At 44.2% G+C, this 18,729-nt stretch overlaps 1 protein-coding gene across 1 annotated transcript in view; it reads left to right on the top strand.

The window, feature by feature from the left end:
* The window catches only part of FBXW8 (F-box and WD repeat domain containing 8), a 53,986-nt gene extending 35,549 nt beyond the window's left edge, over positions 1-18,437 (top strand). The window contains exons 7-11 of the mRNA XM_057414638.1: positions 627-836; positions 10,948-11,075; positions 14,583-14,756; positions 16,829-16,945; positions 17,612-18,437. Coding sequence (XP_057270621.1) covers positions 627-836; positions 10,948-11,075; positions 14,583-14,756; positions 16,829-16,945; positions 17,612-17,756 — 774 coding nt within the window. The 3' untranslated portion in view covers positions 17,757-18,437. The remainder of the gene's footprint in view (positions 1-626; positions 837-10,947; positions 11,076-14,582; positions 14,757-16,828; positions 16,946-17,611) is intronic.
* Positions 18,438-18,729: the final 292 nt, after the last annotated feature.

The raw sequence follows: 18,729 nt of genomic DNA, 5'->3' as shown, positions 1-18,729 counted from the left end.
GATATTTGGGCTGTCCTAGAGCCCTGTGGTGGTTTTTCTGTTAATTTAGGGTATATATATATATATATATATGGTTGCAGGGTAAGCATCAACTATATCCAAGGCCAGGTTGGACGGGGCTTGGAGCAACCTGGTCTGGTGGAAGATGTCCCTCCCGTGGCAGGGGATTGGAACTGGATGAGCTTTAAGCTCTCTTCCAACCCAAGCCATTCTGTGGTTCCATGATTCCACATTAGTTGCATGAACGTATTGTCTCTTCTGGAGCACCATATTAACGTTCTAGCCGTGGTATTTGCTTTGTGTGCTTTAACCTTATGTCTCTCTGCCCTTCATCTGAATGACTCCGTTAATTCTTGGTCCTTTCTTTGATGCGATATTTTGTTGTGTTCTGTTGTGGTACATTCTGATTAGTTTTTTAAATGGACTAATTCTAAAGATCCAGCCTCATTTCATCATAGGAGCTAAACATGAGAAGTTCAGAAATAAAACTGATACTTGGTCTTTGAAATCAGTCCATAATTGGAACGGTCCAAGATTGCCGCAGTCACATCAGTAGTTTGCTCGATTTAGCAAGTGGCAGTAGTGATGTAAAAGGCTGTAATAAAAATTAAGTCTGCTCTTTTTAGGTCAACTTCCTTAATCTGGTTCCAGATGCTGGGGGAAGTCCAGTGGCGGTAGCAGCTGCAGAAGACATTGTCTATCTCCTGAAAGCAGAAGATCCTGGCAAAATTCTCCATTCTGTCTATGGCCAGCCTGTGACGTGTCTCGATGTGTCTGCGCATGGAGCTGCCTTTGGGGTCAGAAACTTTGGCTGGTTATTGAATGAGCCCAACCAGGTATTGACTTTTTTTGGTTAAGATTTTTTTACACGTTCGTAATTAACAAAAAAAGGAGTTGTGACCTTTTCCTTCCCTGCTGTTCAGCTTCTGACAGTAGAGGGCAGGCATTCTTTCAGTGCCATAATGTGATGCTTCTGTTAGTGTTCTTCTAGTGCACTAGAGGAAAGGAGCTGGTTCACTGCGAATACTTTGCATTCTCTGCTCCAGAGTGAGACCCATCTCATGTATGGTCTTTTAGGGGGAACTTTTCTCAGAAAAAAAACCCAAAGCCTAAAAAACCCAGACATCCCTCAACCTTTCTGATGAGGGCATCCGGAGCAGTGTGTCCAGCCTTGTACATGCAAACGTGCAGTCTCTGCAGGATGCTTCCTTCTTTTTCTGCACCTGAGTGTTTGAACTAAGTTACTTCTGACTTGGTGAGGATGCTGTGAGTGTTGTATTAAAGGAAGCAAAATGATAATTATAGATTTGAAGCCCCCTGTGCTACACTGTGCTGCTTTTATCAGCACATCTTAGCAGTGGCAGGGTAGATTAAAACCAGACTGGTTTTGTAACCCTGCTGAAGACTTGTGGCCAAGGCATACTTCTAATGCAGCTCTTGTCAAACTTCTCTGCTTGCAGGAGAGGCTCTTTTGGGCTTGTAAACCCAAACAGGTAGCATAAATAATTGTATTTTTGGGGGGATCAGAATCCTACTTGAAACCCCACGTAGTTAATGGCAGCAGCCTGGACACAGCCCCGCTCCAGGACAGGGACCGAGCTGCAGAAAGACCTGTTCCCAGATGCCTTGCAAAGAGTTTCTGTCCCTTTCCTACATCTTGCCTAACTTTTCCACTCCCTCATTTCACTCCAAGTTTTGTAGTTTCACTTTAGGCTTGTGATGGGCTATCAGTAGTGAGGGAAGAAGAGTGCTTCAGGCAGGTGGAGAAAGAAGCAGGAGGTGAGCACCCAGATGAAAAGAGCTGTGGTGTGTAGTGTAAAAATGCAGCGTTTTCTTTGGCAAGCAACTAGAAAGTTTTATTTAGGAGTACCTCTGTGCTAGGAATAGATGTGTCCAGCTGCATCTAATTCCCCCTTAAAACTCAGGTCCACTAGGGAAATGCTGAGGCCACCATAAATACCTTTAGGGTTGAGAGATGCTGCGAGGCCATGCTGTCTTTATTAATTCCTTTGCTGTTCTAATCCAATTCTTTTCCCTGCAGAGGTGGGAGGTTAGAAGGTAAAATTGCCTCATTCAGGGGCATTACCTCGGTCATTGCCTTTGGTGCTTCATAAAGGAATAGACAAATCTACTTAGGCCCCCGAGCTCCACTCTGTAAAGCCGGACATAATTCCTAATTTACTTCTGAACTCTTTGGTGTTTGCTGGCAGATTGTATTAAGCAGTGCAGCAGCGTGCATCCTAATCAGGGACATGGGACCGAGGTGGCCGGGCTGTGTGTGTGACAAGGACGCTCGCTTGGCATTGCTGCCAGCTGACATCACACTGGAAATTAATTACTAATGTCTATTATGATAATTCTTCACCTCGCGCAGACGTGAAGGGACTTTGCATCAGCTCATTACTGTGGTCACCAGTTGACAGTCTGGCTTTAAAAGAGCTTTCCCTCTTGGAAATGGGATGATGGAGAATTCCAGCCCTGTTTTGCTGCTGGCTGGGTTGCTGCTTCTTCTCAGTTTGGGGTTTTCTTTGTTTTTCCTGAGGGATATGTTTTTTCCTTACTCTAAGCTCACAATCCCAATGCTACTGCCTGGTAACCTGCTTTCTGATCAAAATATAGCTAGGAAACCCACCTTTTCCCCTCCCCTCCTCCCCTCTTTTTTTAATCATTGTCTAATTTTAGCCAAACTTGACAGCAAAGGAGAGATCTGAGGCATACATTTTGTAAGAACTTTTATGTTGGAGAGGAGGAAAACATCAAGTCTGTGGCATAGACTTGCCTGCTGTTAGATGAGAGGCACACGTGCAGGAATGAGGGGAGAATAGAAATGATTCATTTGTGAGGAGTCCAACTTTCATGTTATTAAGCATCAGACCAACCAGGTATGATGCTGTTTCTTGAAAGTTGATCTGTTTAGCACTCCTGGAGCACTTTATGTTAAGCTAAGAGAAATTGCTTTAGTGAAGGCTATTTCAGCTGTATTAACCCCACTTGGAATGTACTATTTCCCTTAGATTCCAAAGCCTTGAAATACTGAGATCTGTTTCCTATCTAGGCTCATACATGGCTAATAATACAGACCAGAACCACTAGCCCTGGCTTTCCCTGTCAAGCTTAAGTGATGCTAATGGCATCCACTGGACATGCCCTGAAGGGTGACATCTAGCAGATAACATATTACCGTGTGTCATGCAGTCTGGAGAGCCAGGATCTCAGTGCTGCAGCAGCATCACAAAGTCATGGCATTCACACGTTTGTATTTTGGGTCTGAGCATTGTATCTAAAATTAAATGCACAGATTTAAAGTAGATCTGGCTTGGGTCCTCTTCATGTCAGGATATAAACATCCTCCACAGGTAACATTGTCAGGATTAACATCATCCCATTTCTGATGCAATTATCTCACTGATTGTAGGATGTGACTGAAGCTTTTCTCATAGTTATATATTTAGGCATATAGGTATATATAGGTGTATTTATAAGCTCCCCTGAATGGACCATCTCGTCTGTAGCTTCAGGTGAGCTTTTCTGCTTGTGGGTTATTCCTCTGAGATTTATAAGTGCTTTACCCTCTTGGGATGGGGGAACAAACCAACTTTCTCCTGTATTAAAATTCAGTTGAAATTGTTTAACATACTCAACAGTTTTTATTGATAGAAAATAATCAACAGAGGAGGATTTTGGTGGTGTTTCTACTAAAGAAGCTTCTTTTAGCCTGGAAGAGGATTTTATTTTAAGCTCTTGCTTTTATGCTTCATACCTTCTATGTTACATGCATTATAAGGTGCAGTCCAGAGGATGTCTGTGGTTTTGGCTGCTTTGTGCACAAACTTGAACCTTACTTCAGAACAGATAGATGGGGAAGGGAGGATAGTAATGACTTTAGAGACTCCAACTTAGAAACAGAAGGCTGGATGCATTCAAATGGGATGACTCGGGAGTTGTTTGTGCTGTTGCTTTTTCGTCTGTTTTGAGCTACTGATTGGCTTATACTTGATGAATGGCATTCAACATCATTTGTCTCGTATCATCATCAACTGAAATAATGCCTAATTTTGCTTCTGTGTTTAATGGTTCCACAATGTTCTTCAGCTCCTTGCTAATGTGAGTGTATCCAGTAGAATTAACTGCTGGAAATGGATGTTATCAGTTAATAGTAAGTCGAAAACCAAATTTTAAATAATCCTTTAAATTGAGTTTCATACTCTACAGTCTCTCTTGGATGATGTATTTAGGTCAGAGCTGCTTTATATAAGCTGTTACATCTTTCTTGCACCTTATTTTAACTAAGATCTTCCTCTTTGTCAACTGGTAAGCTTGCATTAGCGTTGCTGGTGTCGTGTCTCCAGTTCCAAAGTGTTGAGTTCCAAAGACTTGACATTATTTTATCTTGATTTTTCTTGTTTAAGAAAAGTGGGTGGTTTTTCAGTTTTATTAACCACTGTGGCCCTTGTATATAGTCCAGTTTTCAATTAATTGATCTTTCTGAACTCTTGCTTTTAATACCAGTAGAAGTGCAGGTCTTACCGGTGACTGAATTGGAATGTATGAGACTTGCCCAGATGTTTCTCTGTAGAACTGGGGAGGGTTAGCAGATCTTTGCAGGTGAAAGGTGTTTTAAATACCTTTTTCTTTATAAACTCTTTGGTACCATGTAGGAGAGACAGAGCTCTTCTTTCTGAGGATCTAAACTGTGTAAGTTCTGTAAGTCAGCCACTGTAAGAAATGAAGTCTACAGACAGACCAGAAGTTGTCCTTGCCTAAATTTTACATGATGTGTGGATTAACGCCTCTCTCGCTGAAGAATGACAACTGTGTTTGCAAATGACCAGAATTAGTTTTGCAAGTTAAAAATAAAAGAATCCCTTTTGTATCGGCTAATGTTAAAAATGCCCCATCCCTGGCAGTGTTCAAGGCCAGGTTGGACACAGGGGCTTGGAGCAACCTGCTGTAGTGGAAGGTGTCCCTGCCCGTGGCAGGGGGTTGGAACTGGATGAGCTTTAAGGTCCCTTCCAACCCAGACCATCCTGTGGTTCTATGTTCTGCTTTTATATTTGTATGTTTATGTGAATGGCTCAAAACTGGCAGAGCTGCTTAGGTAAGTGTCTTAGGGTTTGAAAATCCAGCTGTGGAGTGTGCCATGAATGTTCAAGGGGATAATCAATGAAAACAAAATAATTCAATCAGGTTATTAAGAATTACCTTGCCTTCCTTTTCCCTACCCTATCCTTAGGTTGGGGCAAAATGTGTTTCTGGACCAGGGCATGGTTTCTTAGTGAGTGGTGGTTCAGTGGGCAGACGTGCTGTCCTTTCATCTCTGCGTACCTGAACTCTTGCATCAGCCTTCAGCCACAAGTCAAATGAGCCTGGTGACCTCATTGCAGGTCTTAGCAGACATCTGTCCACATCACAAGCCCATCAAGGCTGGCATTGTCCCGGGGGCTGGCAGCCGGGGCTGAGGCAGTGTCCAGTGCTGGAACACCACGGGTTGCAGGTGCATTGGCAGAGTCACATTGCCTAAGCCCGCACGCTGCCTGCTTGCACAATGCTTGGCTCTGCTTCTTGCTACCAGCTTGGAGTCGCACTTTTTAGCTCCAGTCAGATGAAAACTTAGAAGGAAAAACCAAGCTACGCTTGCCTTTAGCTTCATGTGTAGTTTTTACAGCAGATGTATGTATTTGGAGGGCAGGGCAGCGTGTATGGTGGCTTTTTGTGCTGCTGGATTTGCTGCAAGCTGCTTAGACCCTGTTGTTTTCGCCGTCCTCTGCGTGGGTCTTTAAGCATTGCTTGAGGCTGCTTGGTGCAGCTCAGCGCATGCGAAATAAGAGCTCTCCCTTGCCAGCCTAGAGTCACCTTTAGGATGGCATGAAAGTCAATTTTCCACATGCTCAGAGAAACGGTTGTGTTACCAGCTTTACACAATGACTTCTCTCTGGCAAGAACTTGCAAAATAGTCTCTCTGGCTGATTGTCAAAAATTACATCATATTGGAGTAAACTGCTTTTAAATCAAACATCCATTATTCATGTATATTAACTGCTTTTATTTATTTATTTATTTTTTGCTGGCTGGTTTGTGCCTGATTTACTCTTTTTCTTTCTCTCTGATTGTTTGTTTGTCTCCCTCAGCTGCTCCTTTTAAATCTTAGCTCATCTTGAAATTTATGGAGCCAGAACACTTATCTCTGCGCACCAGTATCAATGCGCTGACCTTGCATTTGTCAACAGTCACATTTTGCTGTTGTTGTTGCCGTGCTATGTGCCACATTTACAGTAGGCAATTCAATACATTTGCACGGGGAAACTGTGCCCCTGAGGCTTGTAAACTTTGAAAATATCCCTTTTTCCACATCACTTGAGAAATAAAACTCAGCCTTGCCGCAGTCCGTACCATATGTTGTACTCAACTGGATGACTTCTGCCGCCAGCGCATGTGGAATAGCCTTACTGCTTTTGTAGATACCCTTTGAATTGAATGGGTTTAACCTGTGCAAAACCCAGATCCCATTTAATTCACGGTGGACTTGAAATTTCAGGACCCTTTCTTTTGTTGGCAATATTTGTGTGTATTGTGCCTGTGTTCAGGTAGTGTTTTGGGAGGATTTTTCTGATTGGCAGAGGGATGGGCAGAAGGAAGAGGGGGAGAAACCTGAAATGAAGTGCAGATTCGGTTCCCAAAGTTGCTGCTTGTTTCTCTGTCTCTTTGAGCAGCTCAGGGTGTTCTTTTAATGTTTTCTTTTAATCCTCTCTCTCTAAAATGACAGACAGAAAACCTCTCTCCTCGACAGTTCTTTCTGGGAAAGTGCTTCTTCAAGTGGTTATTTGGTAAGGAAAGGAATGTAGGTTTTGAGTGTGGTTTTCCAGTATGCTCTTTGCCAATATTTATGATACTCCATTCAATACTTCATCTAAATAATAACTGCATATACTGTATATAGAGTGCTGTGCCCAGTTCTCAGGTCTTACTCAGTGGTAACTTTTGACAAGAAGCAGAAATGTGATTGCAGAAGGAAACCAGCTCTTTCACAATGCAGTTGTCTGCTGGCTCTCAGCCAGGACAGTGGGTTTGAACACCCCTGCTCTTGTTGAAAGTACCACAGGCTCTTTGATAACAAGTGCTTGGGGATTTGTTGGTTTAATGTTCCATCCAAAAAAGACATCTCCAACAGCACAGGATCCCAAAACACCTGCTGGGGTATTGGACATGCATGGAAGAGTTCCATCAACAGCATTTCCTTCAGTTCCTTGGTTTTTCTTGGAAGTATCTCAACCACACTACATCGACCACGCTTGACCTCACTTAGCTGCAAGATGTAACAAAGCTCACAGCTTAGCTGTTCTGGCTACGGAGACTTTAATTCTTTGTGAATTAATTTAGTCGTCCGGTTTGAGTTCTTGGACAGCATTTAGAGAGAGCTCCTCATACTCACTGCTCAGCAGCTTCATGATGAACAGTACCTTCTCCTTTCTTCCTCTGCCTGGTCTCCTGAGTTTGCCAGATTCTTGGTCTCTATGCACGAACAGTGGCCACAGGTTAAGACTTGCCCAGCTCATGCAGTAAAGAGGAAAATTAGTCTAATGCACTGTCTTAACAAAAGAGAGAGTATGAGCATGAATAATTAATACCTCTAGTCTGTGGCAATCGGATAAAATGAAGTCCCATTTGCTCAGCCTTATTAAAAGAGAGAGAGGGAGAGGGGGAGATGGTAAAGGTTGTTAAGGGACTTGTAACATGGAAAGAATCGCCTCCGAGATGGATAATGTGTTTTCTAATCTCTGTGGTCTTTAACTAAACATAATGGTGAAGGTACTCTGGCTATTTCTGGCTTGTTGAATTATTCAGCATTCTGGGAGATTGCCTGGCTCTCAGCCAGTAACGTGGACTTTTCATTTGAACAATGTTAATAGGTAACACTTTTTATTTGTGCGTTAGATCCTGATACATCTGCACAGAGTATTTAATGCTTTTCCTCCCCTGTGTCCCTGCAGTCCCTCTGGGGGAAGGATGCTCGTTAGAGTGTTATCCCAGGGCACTTCATTTCACACCCAAATGCTCTTGGTTCACTTACCTTCACTTCGATACCTATTAGGTCACTGGGCTTGGCTGTCCATTATAGGATTATAAATACCTTTAAAAGGGTAATCCCTTTGCAGTGTGCATTATAGGATTATAAACCTCCTAAAGATCTTATGCTTTATCTGCCCTTTAACATGCAGGCCCTTATTTCAAGTCCCTATTGACCAGGTATTTTCATTATTTCTCCTTGGCCTTTGTAAAGAAAATCCTTGTTGCCTTAGGATGCTGTAGGAGAGCTCATCAGAAGTGTTCTAGCAACTTCAGGACTGTCATCAGTGTGCTTTTAAACCCCTGTCTTCAAGCAATTATTATGCAGACTTCAAGAAGCATTCCGAGTTCTTTCTGTTTCATTACCTGTCAGTTTGTCTAGGTGAGGTTTTGGAATTCATTTGAAGGCCATAGAAGCACTCAGGACAGAAGTTGAGTTTAAAGATGGGCAAAACCTGGATGTGGAAAATAATAAAGGGAGTCTTTCTTCCAACGATAGAAGTATTGGCTACAAATACACACGTGCATCAAAACTAACCCAGCAGTCTTTAAAAGAAGGGAGACTGACATGGGGAAAGAAGGAATTGGAGGGAGTAGAAGATAAGACAGAATCTTTCCTTCCAGTTTTGTGGATCTGAACCTTTCCTTTTCTACACTCTCATCCTTAAATGCAGACACTTTAAATTGGTGCCCACCTACAAGCTGTGTGAGAAGAAATAAATAATGCTTTGGCTGCTGCTACCTACATATGAGGATTGCCACAGGTCTAAACTGGAGCATTCAAGCAGGAGAAGGTGTAATATTTGCCCCAGTGTGTAAAACAGGGGAGTCTTTAAATGCTGTATGGAAGCAATTTTTCATTGTAGTCTTTCACGGCCATAACTGAATTTTCAAGGACGTATCATATGTTTATAGGATAGATGGGAGCTATGGGCATTTAGAGAAATTAATAGTTTATGGATGTTCACTTTAAGTATTAGCCCCAGGGGACTTTGGAGAAAGCAGCATTTGTCCCTCTCTGGAGTTTCAGTGTACAGCTGGGAAGGGCTGGTTCACAGCCTCAACTGGGAGCTGGAACATGTTGCTCTTGACCCGAGCTTTTATTGTTCCTAAGTTGAATTCAGCAGTTTATTGACTTTGTCTTTTGTTCCAAACTTTCCGAGGAGAAATTTGGTTGCCAGGCACAGATATTAATTTCCTTTGCACAAGGTACCTTGCCAGAACATCATTATCTCTGGGTTTGGTTAATGGGAAGCTGTGCTGCAAGTGAGAACAGGTTGTAAATTGGTCTTTACCTTCAAGACTGATGTTTTCAGGCAGTTTGTAGCAACTTTTTCATAGCTATGGAAGTTTAAATTCGTGTTTAGCCACATTTATGTCCAAAGTCTCCCTGCAAAGCTGGAGTCTGCCTTGCTTTACAGAGCTTGGGTAAAATTGCTGTAATTTTGAGGGTCTTGAGGATAAAAACTGCATGCTAAAGATTGCTGCTTGAGGCAGCTTCACAAAGACAAGGCTGGGAAAGGGAGCTACTTGGGAGATTATTACAAGCAACTGAGGAAGTCAGGTATGAATGTGTTGATTCTAGGGGGGGAGCTGATAACATGTCTGAATAAAACTGTGCCTGCTCTTTAGCTGGGAGAAAAAGCAGGTGGAGGAAACCTGCAAATTCTCTGCCTTTCTTTGCTGTATTCCAAGACATTTATGAAGGTTTAATCCTATTGCCTAGAGGCATCCATCACAAAATGATCCCCTCCTGCTCTCTTAACTTGACATTTCAGATGCTTACTGGAATTGCAGAGATAGGGAGTAAAAGGCTGTGTCACTACCGCTGCTGTGGCAAATGTAGAAATGATATGTACAGATAGTGGAATATTTATTAAGCTGCATGTGGATAAGATCAGAAAAGCACAAGTTAAAAATACTGATATATCCTTGACATAGTCGTGCTGATGTTGCCCTGGAAGCCCTAAGTTCTGTCTGAGGTTTTGACTCCCATTGCTCTTTTCATGGTCACGGGTTTCTTTTAAATTAAAGGAGCATCACCATGAAATTTGGTGATGTTTATGGAGTTATGGAGGCCCAGGTGCTGTGCTGAGCTCCACTGGGCTATGACCAGTACGTTTCTCTGTTTCTAAAAGTATTTGCTCTGCTAAATTGAAAAGCCCAAGTAACCGAACTTCATCTGGCCCCACAGGAGAGACAGTGAACGTGAGTAAACCGATCACTGCGCACTGGAGTGGCAGCTGAACAGAAGGGAGAGAGCACATACCCTCTTCCAGGCTCTGGTCGAATCATCTTGGATGTTGCTTAAATCAGACTTGTTTTTATTCCTTCCCCATCTGAACTGCCACTTGAGATGTAATGTTTCTCTTTATCTGTTTGTGCTGTGATCTGTACAGAAGCCATCAGCAGGGCCTGTCAGCGCTGCGGCGGTGTTTGTTCAGTTCTGCTCTTCCATTTGTGCTGTATTTGATTGAATCTTTCTTGCAGAGTCCATCTGTCTAAACCTTCAAAATGTTAATTTTGTTTACCTTTACTCTCTCAAATATTAAAATTGCTGAAGAAACTGTTTGCTTTTCCGTGGAAGCCTTAAAAATTTGAGCTGGAGAAAATCCCCATGGCTTCTTTTGCCTGCCTGAGAGCTATACCTTCTGATAGTGGTTGGCAAGAGCCTTGCATCCTTGCTTCTTGATTCTTGATGACTCCATTGTGAAACTTGATTTCCTTCTTTCTGAGGGTGTTGTTGCCCTTCTTAACAGGGGTAGTTCTGTATCTTGGTTGTTTACCATCTCTGATGGTAAGAACTCTGCTTTGCTTCACACGGCAGCAAAATGTACTTGGGCTCCTGCTAAATTTAGCCAGTGTTTGTTCTCTTTCTACCAGATTCTTCTTTACAATCTGGAAACAAGTCAGTGTCTGAAGAAGATGGGGAACTCCATAGGTGACTTTACCTGTGTCAACCTCCAGAACAGTCCTCCAAACATGCTTGTAACAGGCAATAAAGACAGAAGGTAGGTACTACCAAGATCTGTAACCCATCTCAAATTAGCTTACTTCTATCCTGCTGTCCTACATCTGGACCTGCTAGAATTTGTTTCTCCTCTAATGTTTCAAAAGCAGCCTGCATGAACTTCAGGAACAAAATATTAGGTAATAGTTGGATGTGGCTGCCAGTTTGCTTTGTTTCAGAAAGCTCCATGGGAAGACTTTCTTTTTAAGCCATTTGGTGGACGCAGTTGGTGTACGGCCCAGCGAGACCACTTGGAATCTCTTCCACTTCCCCACCACCACCCGCAAAATGAGTTTGGCATTTAAAAGCTCACTTTCTGATATTAAAAAAATAACCTAAGGGATGAATCATGTAGGATGAGATGGGTCCGTCTGCCAAATGATGTCAAGAGTGTATTTCGGAACACTGTGATGTCCCTCAGGTGACAAAAAAAAGAGACTTTCATATGAACAGATTCCAGCTTCTATTTAGCTGATTAGCAGCTTTCTCTTTAACTCCTTGGCTTGGGGAGTAGGATTTTCCCAGCACAATATCTGGTGCCAGGATTGGACGCGCTGGGAACAGTCAGTGCGAAAGGATTAAAGTGCTTAAAAAGACCCTTTGAGTCCAATTTTTAGATTTTCTTTTTTTGGCTAGTTATTTGTGGGGTCTGATCCAGTGCACCAAAGGAGATGTGGGATGGCGAGGAGCCAGTCTCTAATGGCTCCCTGTTCCTTCCCTCCTCCTTTCTGCACTGGGCATCAGGCTGCAGGTGGTGGTCTGGTGTGGTGGTGGGTATCAGATTGTAAGGCGGATACTTCCCTTTGCCAAATCCCAGACCTCTGTCCCGCCAGTGCAGCAGCTTGCAAAAATGATTATTTTGTCAAACAGCTTTTTTTCCTTCTCAGCAAATAGGCAGCGCAACCAAAACTCACACTTCCTCAGCAGAGAGGTTAAGGAAATAGCTGAAGTTTGACAAGCGTAATTGAAACCACGACATTTTGAGGGTTTTTCTTCTTCTAAAAGCAGATAATTGATTTTCCAAAGCACGCCAGTAAAACCACCTCCAATTTTGATCTCTTGCACAATGAGGGGAGAGTTAATAAAGTTGATGTAGAATCATAGAATAGTTTGGGTTGGAAGGGACCTTCAGAGGTCGTCTGGTCCAGTCCCCCCTGAAGGAGCAGTTACATCAGGTTGCCCAGGACCCGCATCCAGCCTTGGTATCTCTTAAGTGAGGTTGAAATTTATTCCCTTTGTACTAAATGTCTGTGCTCTTTCCCCTCCAGAAGGCTCAGTTTTTCAGCTCAAGCATTGGCTGAGTTCAGGGGATCACTATTGCAAGAAGTTAGGAATCAACAGTTCAGCAAATAAGTTTGACATGCAGGAGGCAAGGCCATGTGTGTCTCAGAGGTCATTTCCTTGTGTGTTGCTGCAGGAAGGGCATGAACAGGTAAATGAGACTTCAACATTCATAGCCCTGTTATGAAGCAGTGTACTAAATAGGGACCTTGCCCCTGATGGCCAGTGGGAAAAGTTCCTGCTTGAATTAAGTTCACATTTTCCCTAGTGTATGCTACTCTTTTATTCAGAGAGATCTGATTAACAGGGAGTGTGTGCTGATGCACTGCACTACAGCATCCTTTTCCCTGGTGGTACCTATGGTGATGAATAGCGTTGGGAAAGCAAACATATGGCAAGGCCAGTGTATTGTGTGGCTGAAAGGTGTGGAGCAAAACACGTATTCCATGCTCTCCTTAAAGGCAAGTAAGCTTCTGAGGTACTCTAACAGCAGAATCAAAGCCTGGTCATGATAATACCTTCCTCACAGCTCCCTTGAACCTGGATGAATCTGAAGTGCTCCCACTGAGCCCAGCTGCTGAGGCAGGAGACACTGGGCCATGCCAGGTCTGCATCAGAGCATCACATTAAATTTGCAAAATGCTTTTTTCCTTTTTTTTGTTAAAGCACATCTAAACAACTCAAGTGTGCCTCTAATTCTTGCCAGGGTGTGCCAGAATGGACACCTGCCTGAAACCTGGGTCCTCGCTAATGAAATAACCAGGGCACAATCAGATCTTTGTTTCCAGCAGTGCTTACCAAACAGAAGGAGCTTTGATTGCTGTGCAGAACACATGCAGTAAGACAGGGAGAGTGCTGGGTGTGAACACTTCCAAAATACCCCATCCTTACCCAAAACACAGCTCTAATAGGTAGCCAAAGCTTCTCTCTGCTGGAGTTGGAGAAAGCAAGAAGTCCTTTTCACCATCAGCAGCTGTTGTGGTGGGGTTTTCCTATGGGTGACTGAAGAGCCACACAAAGCATGCTCCTCGCTCTGTTCCAGCATGTTTTTCCACATGTCAGATGGATGTTGCTCTGTTGGAGTTTTGGATTGTTCTGTTGCCTTTTATTTCAGTGGCTGAAATGTGTTATTTGTAAAATCATATGATGCAATCTCCATTTGAGAAAGGAAAAGGAAAGACTTGCAACACCATTAGGATCATAGCAGGGGTATGGAATAAAGTAGAGTTAATGTGTTGGAACAAGTGTGTTTTGGCCTTTTCTGGCATTAATGTGTACCTGATGGTTTCTCTCGATAGCCATCAGCTGGGAGGAGCTTTCTCTGGCTTCTTTCCAAATCTGAGATCAGTATTTCTCCTTCTGTTTTCACTTGCTGCATTATTATTTTAATTCACTTACATACTTTACTTGATCTCTTAATATATCAGGGTCAAAAAATCATACTCCTTTGTGCGATGCACTGGGTTTAAAACGACACCGTCAGCTTTAACTGGTTTTGTGGACGTGTTGCAGTGGTTGCAATCCTCAGCTCTTTCTCTGCTGTTCTGCTCCTAGCCAAGTCTTCAGTACGTTTCCCTTCAGAACCCTTTGTGTGACTGAGCAATAACTTCTGCAAACCAGATGTACCTAAAAGCCACCCACAGTCAGTAGCTGTGGTTTTGAAATCCAAAGAGATACTGATCGCTGGGTGCTTGGGGAGTGCTTTGTATCAATATTGGTGATGAACTCAAGTGTATAAACCTGTAATTCCCTTGACTTACCTTTCGAATTGCCACGTTTAGTCTCTTCCATAATGTTTGCAATAATAGCCCTTTCCTTGATCCTCATAATATTACCCCTCAGGCACAGTGGATGTGGGCTGGGTACCAAGGGGGAGGATGTGTTAGCAGCATGCCCAAAACACAGGACTTCGTGCTTCAAGGCAATGCTAACGTGTTGGGAGGCACAGATAGAGAAACTTTATCCAAATTTCACTTACATTTTATATCACCCATGACTTGTGAAGAGATTTTTGAGTCTGACTCAAAAAATCTTTCATAGAAACCAGAGTGAAAATTCAGTGGTGAGAAGCGTGAATCATATGGGATTTGTGGCCCTGTAGTGGTCATGGGACTACTGCTGTCCTAGACCTGTTTTCATAGCCCCAGAAAGTACTTGTGCTGTCAGAACCCACAAGCTGCACACCCAGATCTGGTTTGATCTCTGTCCTTTCTTTGCTTTCATTTAGGGTCAGGGTGTTCGACCTCCGCAGAAGTGAATCCCTGTGCTCCCTCTATGCCCACCAGTTAGGAGTGTCTGCGGTCCAGATGGATGACTGGAAGATCGTCAGTGGAGGGGAAGAGGGCTTGGTCTGTGTGTGGGACCAGCGGATGGGCACCAAGCTCTGGGAAATGCATGCCAGGTAATTTTGTCTGCACCTGTTGCAAGGGTGTTTATAGGATCTGATAGACAGGAGGAATGTGGGAATGGGATGATCCAGGACCCAAATGATAACATCCCCTGTCTGAAGCTGCTGAGAGTTCTGTTGTCGTGTGATTTGGGAACAGATTGCCTCCCCACCTGGAGTCTTGTGCATGGAAATTGTTTCCCCTGCATTTCTCATGAAAATCACAGAATCGCAGAAACATGTGATTCTGTGGCCTTTACATAGAATCCCAGCCTGGTTTGGGTGGGAAGGGAACTTAAAGCTCATCCAGTTCCACCCCCCTGCCATGGGCAGGGCCATCTTCGACTAGACCAGCTTGCTCCAAGGAGCCACGGTTTCTCAGGCCACTGTCTTCTCCCTGCCCCATCCCCATACAGTATTTACTTTATTGAAACTTGGATTTAAAGTGCTGGACTCCTGGCTGTTGCTTTTCAGAGTGCCTGCTTCTGGCTGTCTCTATGCACTGTAGCCTTACGCAATCCCTGTGTTTCTGTTCACCTCATCCACGCATTCAGTCAAATCCAGGTTGGTATTTAAATTTAAACTCATTTAAATATTAAAATACCAGTTTGTACTGAGAGCACAAGTAGTGCCGTACTGCAAGTACAAGCAGAGATGAGTATCCTGGAGTTGTCAGAAGACTGTTGGTTGCTGCAGCCAAATGATTTCTTACTCAAAGCATGGTTCCGAAGGGCTTTGTCTGAATGAAGACCTGCAGGATTTAGTGCCTTGTAAGTCTGAGTGATAACCCTACTAAAATGAACAGATAAATCCCAATAACTTTGTTTTTAATGCATCTTCCCCAAAGAGGAGCTAGATGAGGTATTTACAGTAAGAGAAGTTCAAGCTGAAGTTGTCACTGATTAATGGCAGGTACCACCTTTTCTTTTGACCCTGTGAGTTATAAAGCCCGTTGTGATGTGGCTGATGCATTAAGGACAATCTTGCATTGATTGTCTCCTGGAGCGGCACTAATGAGCATGCCAAGAAGGAGGGCAGATCTGAGCTTTGGGGTGTACTAAAAGTGAAACCATTAGGTTAAACATTTAAAATACTGTTTAATCTATATAGGGATCAGAAGGGATCACTTCAATCAAAAAGGCTTGCTTGGATAAGAAGGTGTGTGTATTGTTTTCCATGCCTTCAGCCAGGTGTCATGAATGGAAAGCAGGGGCAGAAGTAGAGAGAGGTGACAGGAGACAAGGAGGTGAGCCATCTTAATCTGAGAAGATAAATTACTCCTGCTTGAACAGTAAATGCTGTTACAGTGGTTCAGGATTAGTTCACTCACAGTGAGAGGAAAAGGACTGGAGAGCAGACCTCTTAGTTTGTGCCACACAGTGCACTTCTAAATCAGCCATAGCTCGGTGCCTGGGGTGTGGGGGTCCTGGGTGTCCCCATCCCTCCTTTGGGAAAGCGGGCCTTAAAGCAGCAAGGCAAGCAGGCAGGCAGAATCCCTTGCAGCCTGTGTGCTGCCAAGTGTCTTAGAATCACAGAACCAGCCAGGTTGGAAAAGCCCTTTAAGCTCATCCAGTCCAACCATTCCCCAGCAGTGCCAAGGCCACCACTGCCCCATGGCACTGGGGCCTCATCTCCACGCTGTGTGAACACTTGCAGGGACGGTGACTGCAGCCCTGCCCTGGGCAGCCTGTTCCAATGCCTGAGCACCCTCTGGGGCAGGAATTGTTCCTCAGCTCCATCTAAACCTGCCCTGGGGCAGCTTGAGGCCGTTTCCTCTTGTCCTGTCACTTGTTACTTCGAGAAGAGACCGACCTCCTGTCAGGCAGTTGTAGGGAGCGATAAGGTCCCCCTGAGCCTTCTCTTCTCCAAAGAACCCCACGTGTGTTCTGATAACAGCCCACTAGATGGGGGTAAAAGCTGCGTTCATCTGCTCCGGAGAGGAGAAGTACAGATTCCCAACCTCTCTTCGTGGAGAGGGCGCTGTTTTAAGTAAATTCCTATTTAATCCAGAGCAACTCCTTTCCTGCGCTTGGATTTTAAGCCTAATGTAGGTGTCACCTCACCCAGTGCTGTGGGTTGTTTTTCAGGCATCCAGTCCGCCACATATGGTTTAATGCTCACAGCCTCATCACTGCGAACATCCCTGATGAGAAAAGTCTTCCAGGCACCAGCATCACGGATGATGACCTTACTGTGCACCACAAGTGAGTATCCCAGCTCTGAGGGGTGGGATTTGTGGCACTGGGAAGATCTGCTTTAGCAAAGTGGCCCACTAAGCAGCCAGGTCATGATCCAGAGCAGTAATAGAGAAGGTATAGCAAAAAGAAGTTTAAAGATAAGGCTTTCAAAACCCATTGATGAATTGACTCTTTACTTCCAACCACTTCTTTTTCAGCAGGAGAATGTAAAGGCCACAGAAGCCAGACTGGGAATGCAGCCCTTTCCTGCTCTAAATATTAGTAGTGGTACCTCCTGCTAAAGGAAAACTACTGGTGTTTCTGCTCCAGGTTTTGGTATTTCCATCTTAGATGGCTCTTAGCATGTCTAATGGAACTGCCAATCTCCAGTGTACTTACGTTCCCCCTTCCAGAACAGATGAGATCTGTTTCAGCAGATGACAGTCATGTCTCTGCAGTGCTGAAGTGAATGATTCACTGTTTGTTTCCAGGGCTTAGTGGGTCCCTGGAAGGAGGCAGGAGGGAGTTTTCTCTGTTAAAACTGCACAGACAGCCCTAGTGCAGAAGAGATTTACATTCAGCTTCTGGAGCATCGGATTCTGAATCTTCATGGCGATCTCTAGCTTTGTTTCCCCTGTTGGAATATGTAATTCAGCCATATAAAATGATGTGTCCTGGTTGTGTTTTGTGCAGGTATCGAGGAATCATTTATGCCTACGAGTTCTCAGCAGACCAGTTGGCTGTAGAAAGTGTCCTTCCAATCTGCCGCTCTTCCTATGATGAAGTGACTGGTTACAACTACAACATTGGCCTTGCAGTTCCCTATGATAACATTTAGGTAACTCACTTCACTTGGCTTCTGAGGTCCAGCCCTCTGCCAAGTACATGGCCAAAGGCAAAAAGGAAATCCACATGGGATAAGAGCCAAAAAGACGGGCTGCAGGCACGTGGAGTGGGCTGAGCATCTGCTGAAAACCTGGGGATATGAACAAGAAGAGAAAGGTTCTAACACTAAAATATGCTGCTGCCCAAACAAAACCTGTGCTGGAACGGAGAGAAGGGGAACAGTAAACAGTGTTCCTTCCTGCTGCTTGTGGGAACAACACTGCTGATCCCGTCCTGGCACAGGACACAGTCAGGAAGCGAGAGCCCCGAGTGGCAAACTGCAGGGGTAGTGGGAGGCTGGGAGCACATTGAGGAGTTGGTGCTTATCCTGAGAGGAGAAAATAACCACCAAGGACTTGGAAGAAGCATCCTGCTGAGCCACGTGGCTGGAATTTCTTTCCTTGTAACGAGCTGCTCATTCTGATTTTCCTTGGGGTGCATCAGAACGTGTCTGAGAACAGGTCCATGAGTAAAAGGTGGTTGGGAGAGGGGGTTATGATGGCGAGGGAGGGGAAGGGTGGCCCTGGCCAGGCTGGATGCTGGGACACTCAGCAGGCCACACGCATCAAAATGATTTTAAATTAAATTATTTTTGTAAGTCTCTAAAACAGAATTAAATTTTTTCTAATGGTAACGTGTTTGTGAGGGGTTTGTTCACAAAATTAACCAGCCCCTGTGCACTGCAGCAGTGGCTCTCATGGCTCAGGTTTGTCGTCAGGTTGGTTTGTTGCTGGATCATGCCCTTCCACCATGCGCCTTCCACAGGAACTTGGGGTTCCAACACTGTCCTTGCTTCTAAGCTGGGAACTACTCATGTTGGAGTAATGGAACTGAAGGGGTGAACTGGCTGCAATCCCTCTGTATGGGTAACTAGCACTGTGGAGAAGCATCCAGGCTGAAGGGTAGATGTGATGAAATTGAGAAGT

Source organism: Pezoporus wallicus, unplaced genomic scaffold (genome assembly GCF_028554395.1).
Source record: "Pezoporus wallicus isolate ANWC-B61680 ecotype Strahan unplaced genomic scaffold, APGP_CSIRO_Pwel_v1 contig_10548, whole genome shotgun sequence".
Taxonomy (NCBI): domain Eukaryota; kingdom Metazoa; phylum Chordata; class Aves; order Psittaciformes; family Psittacidae; genus Pezoporus; species Pezoporus wallicus.
The sequence above is the reverse complement of the archived record's forward strand: the minus strand, read 5'-3'. Positions and strand labels throughout refer to the sequence as shown.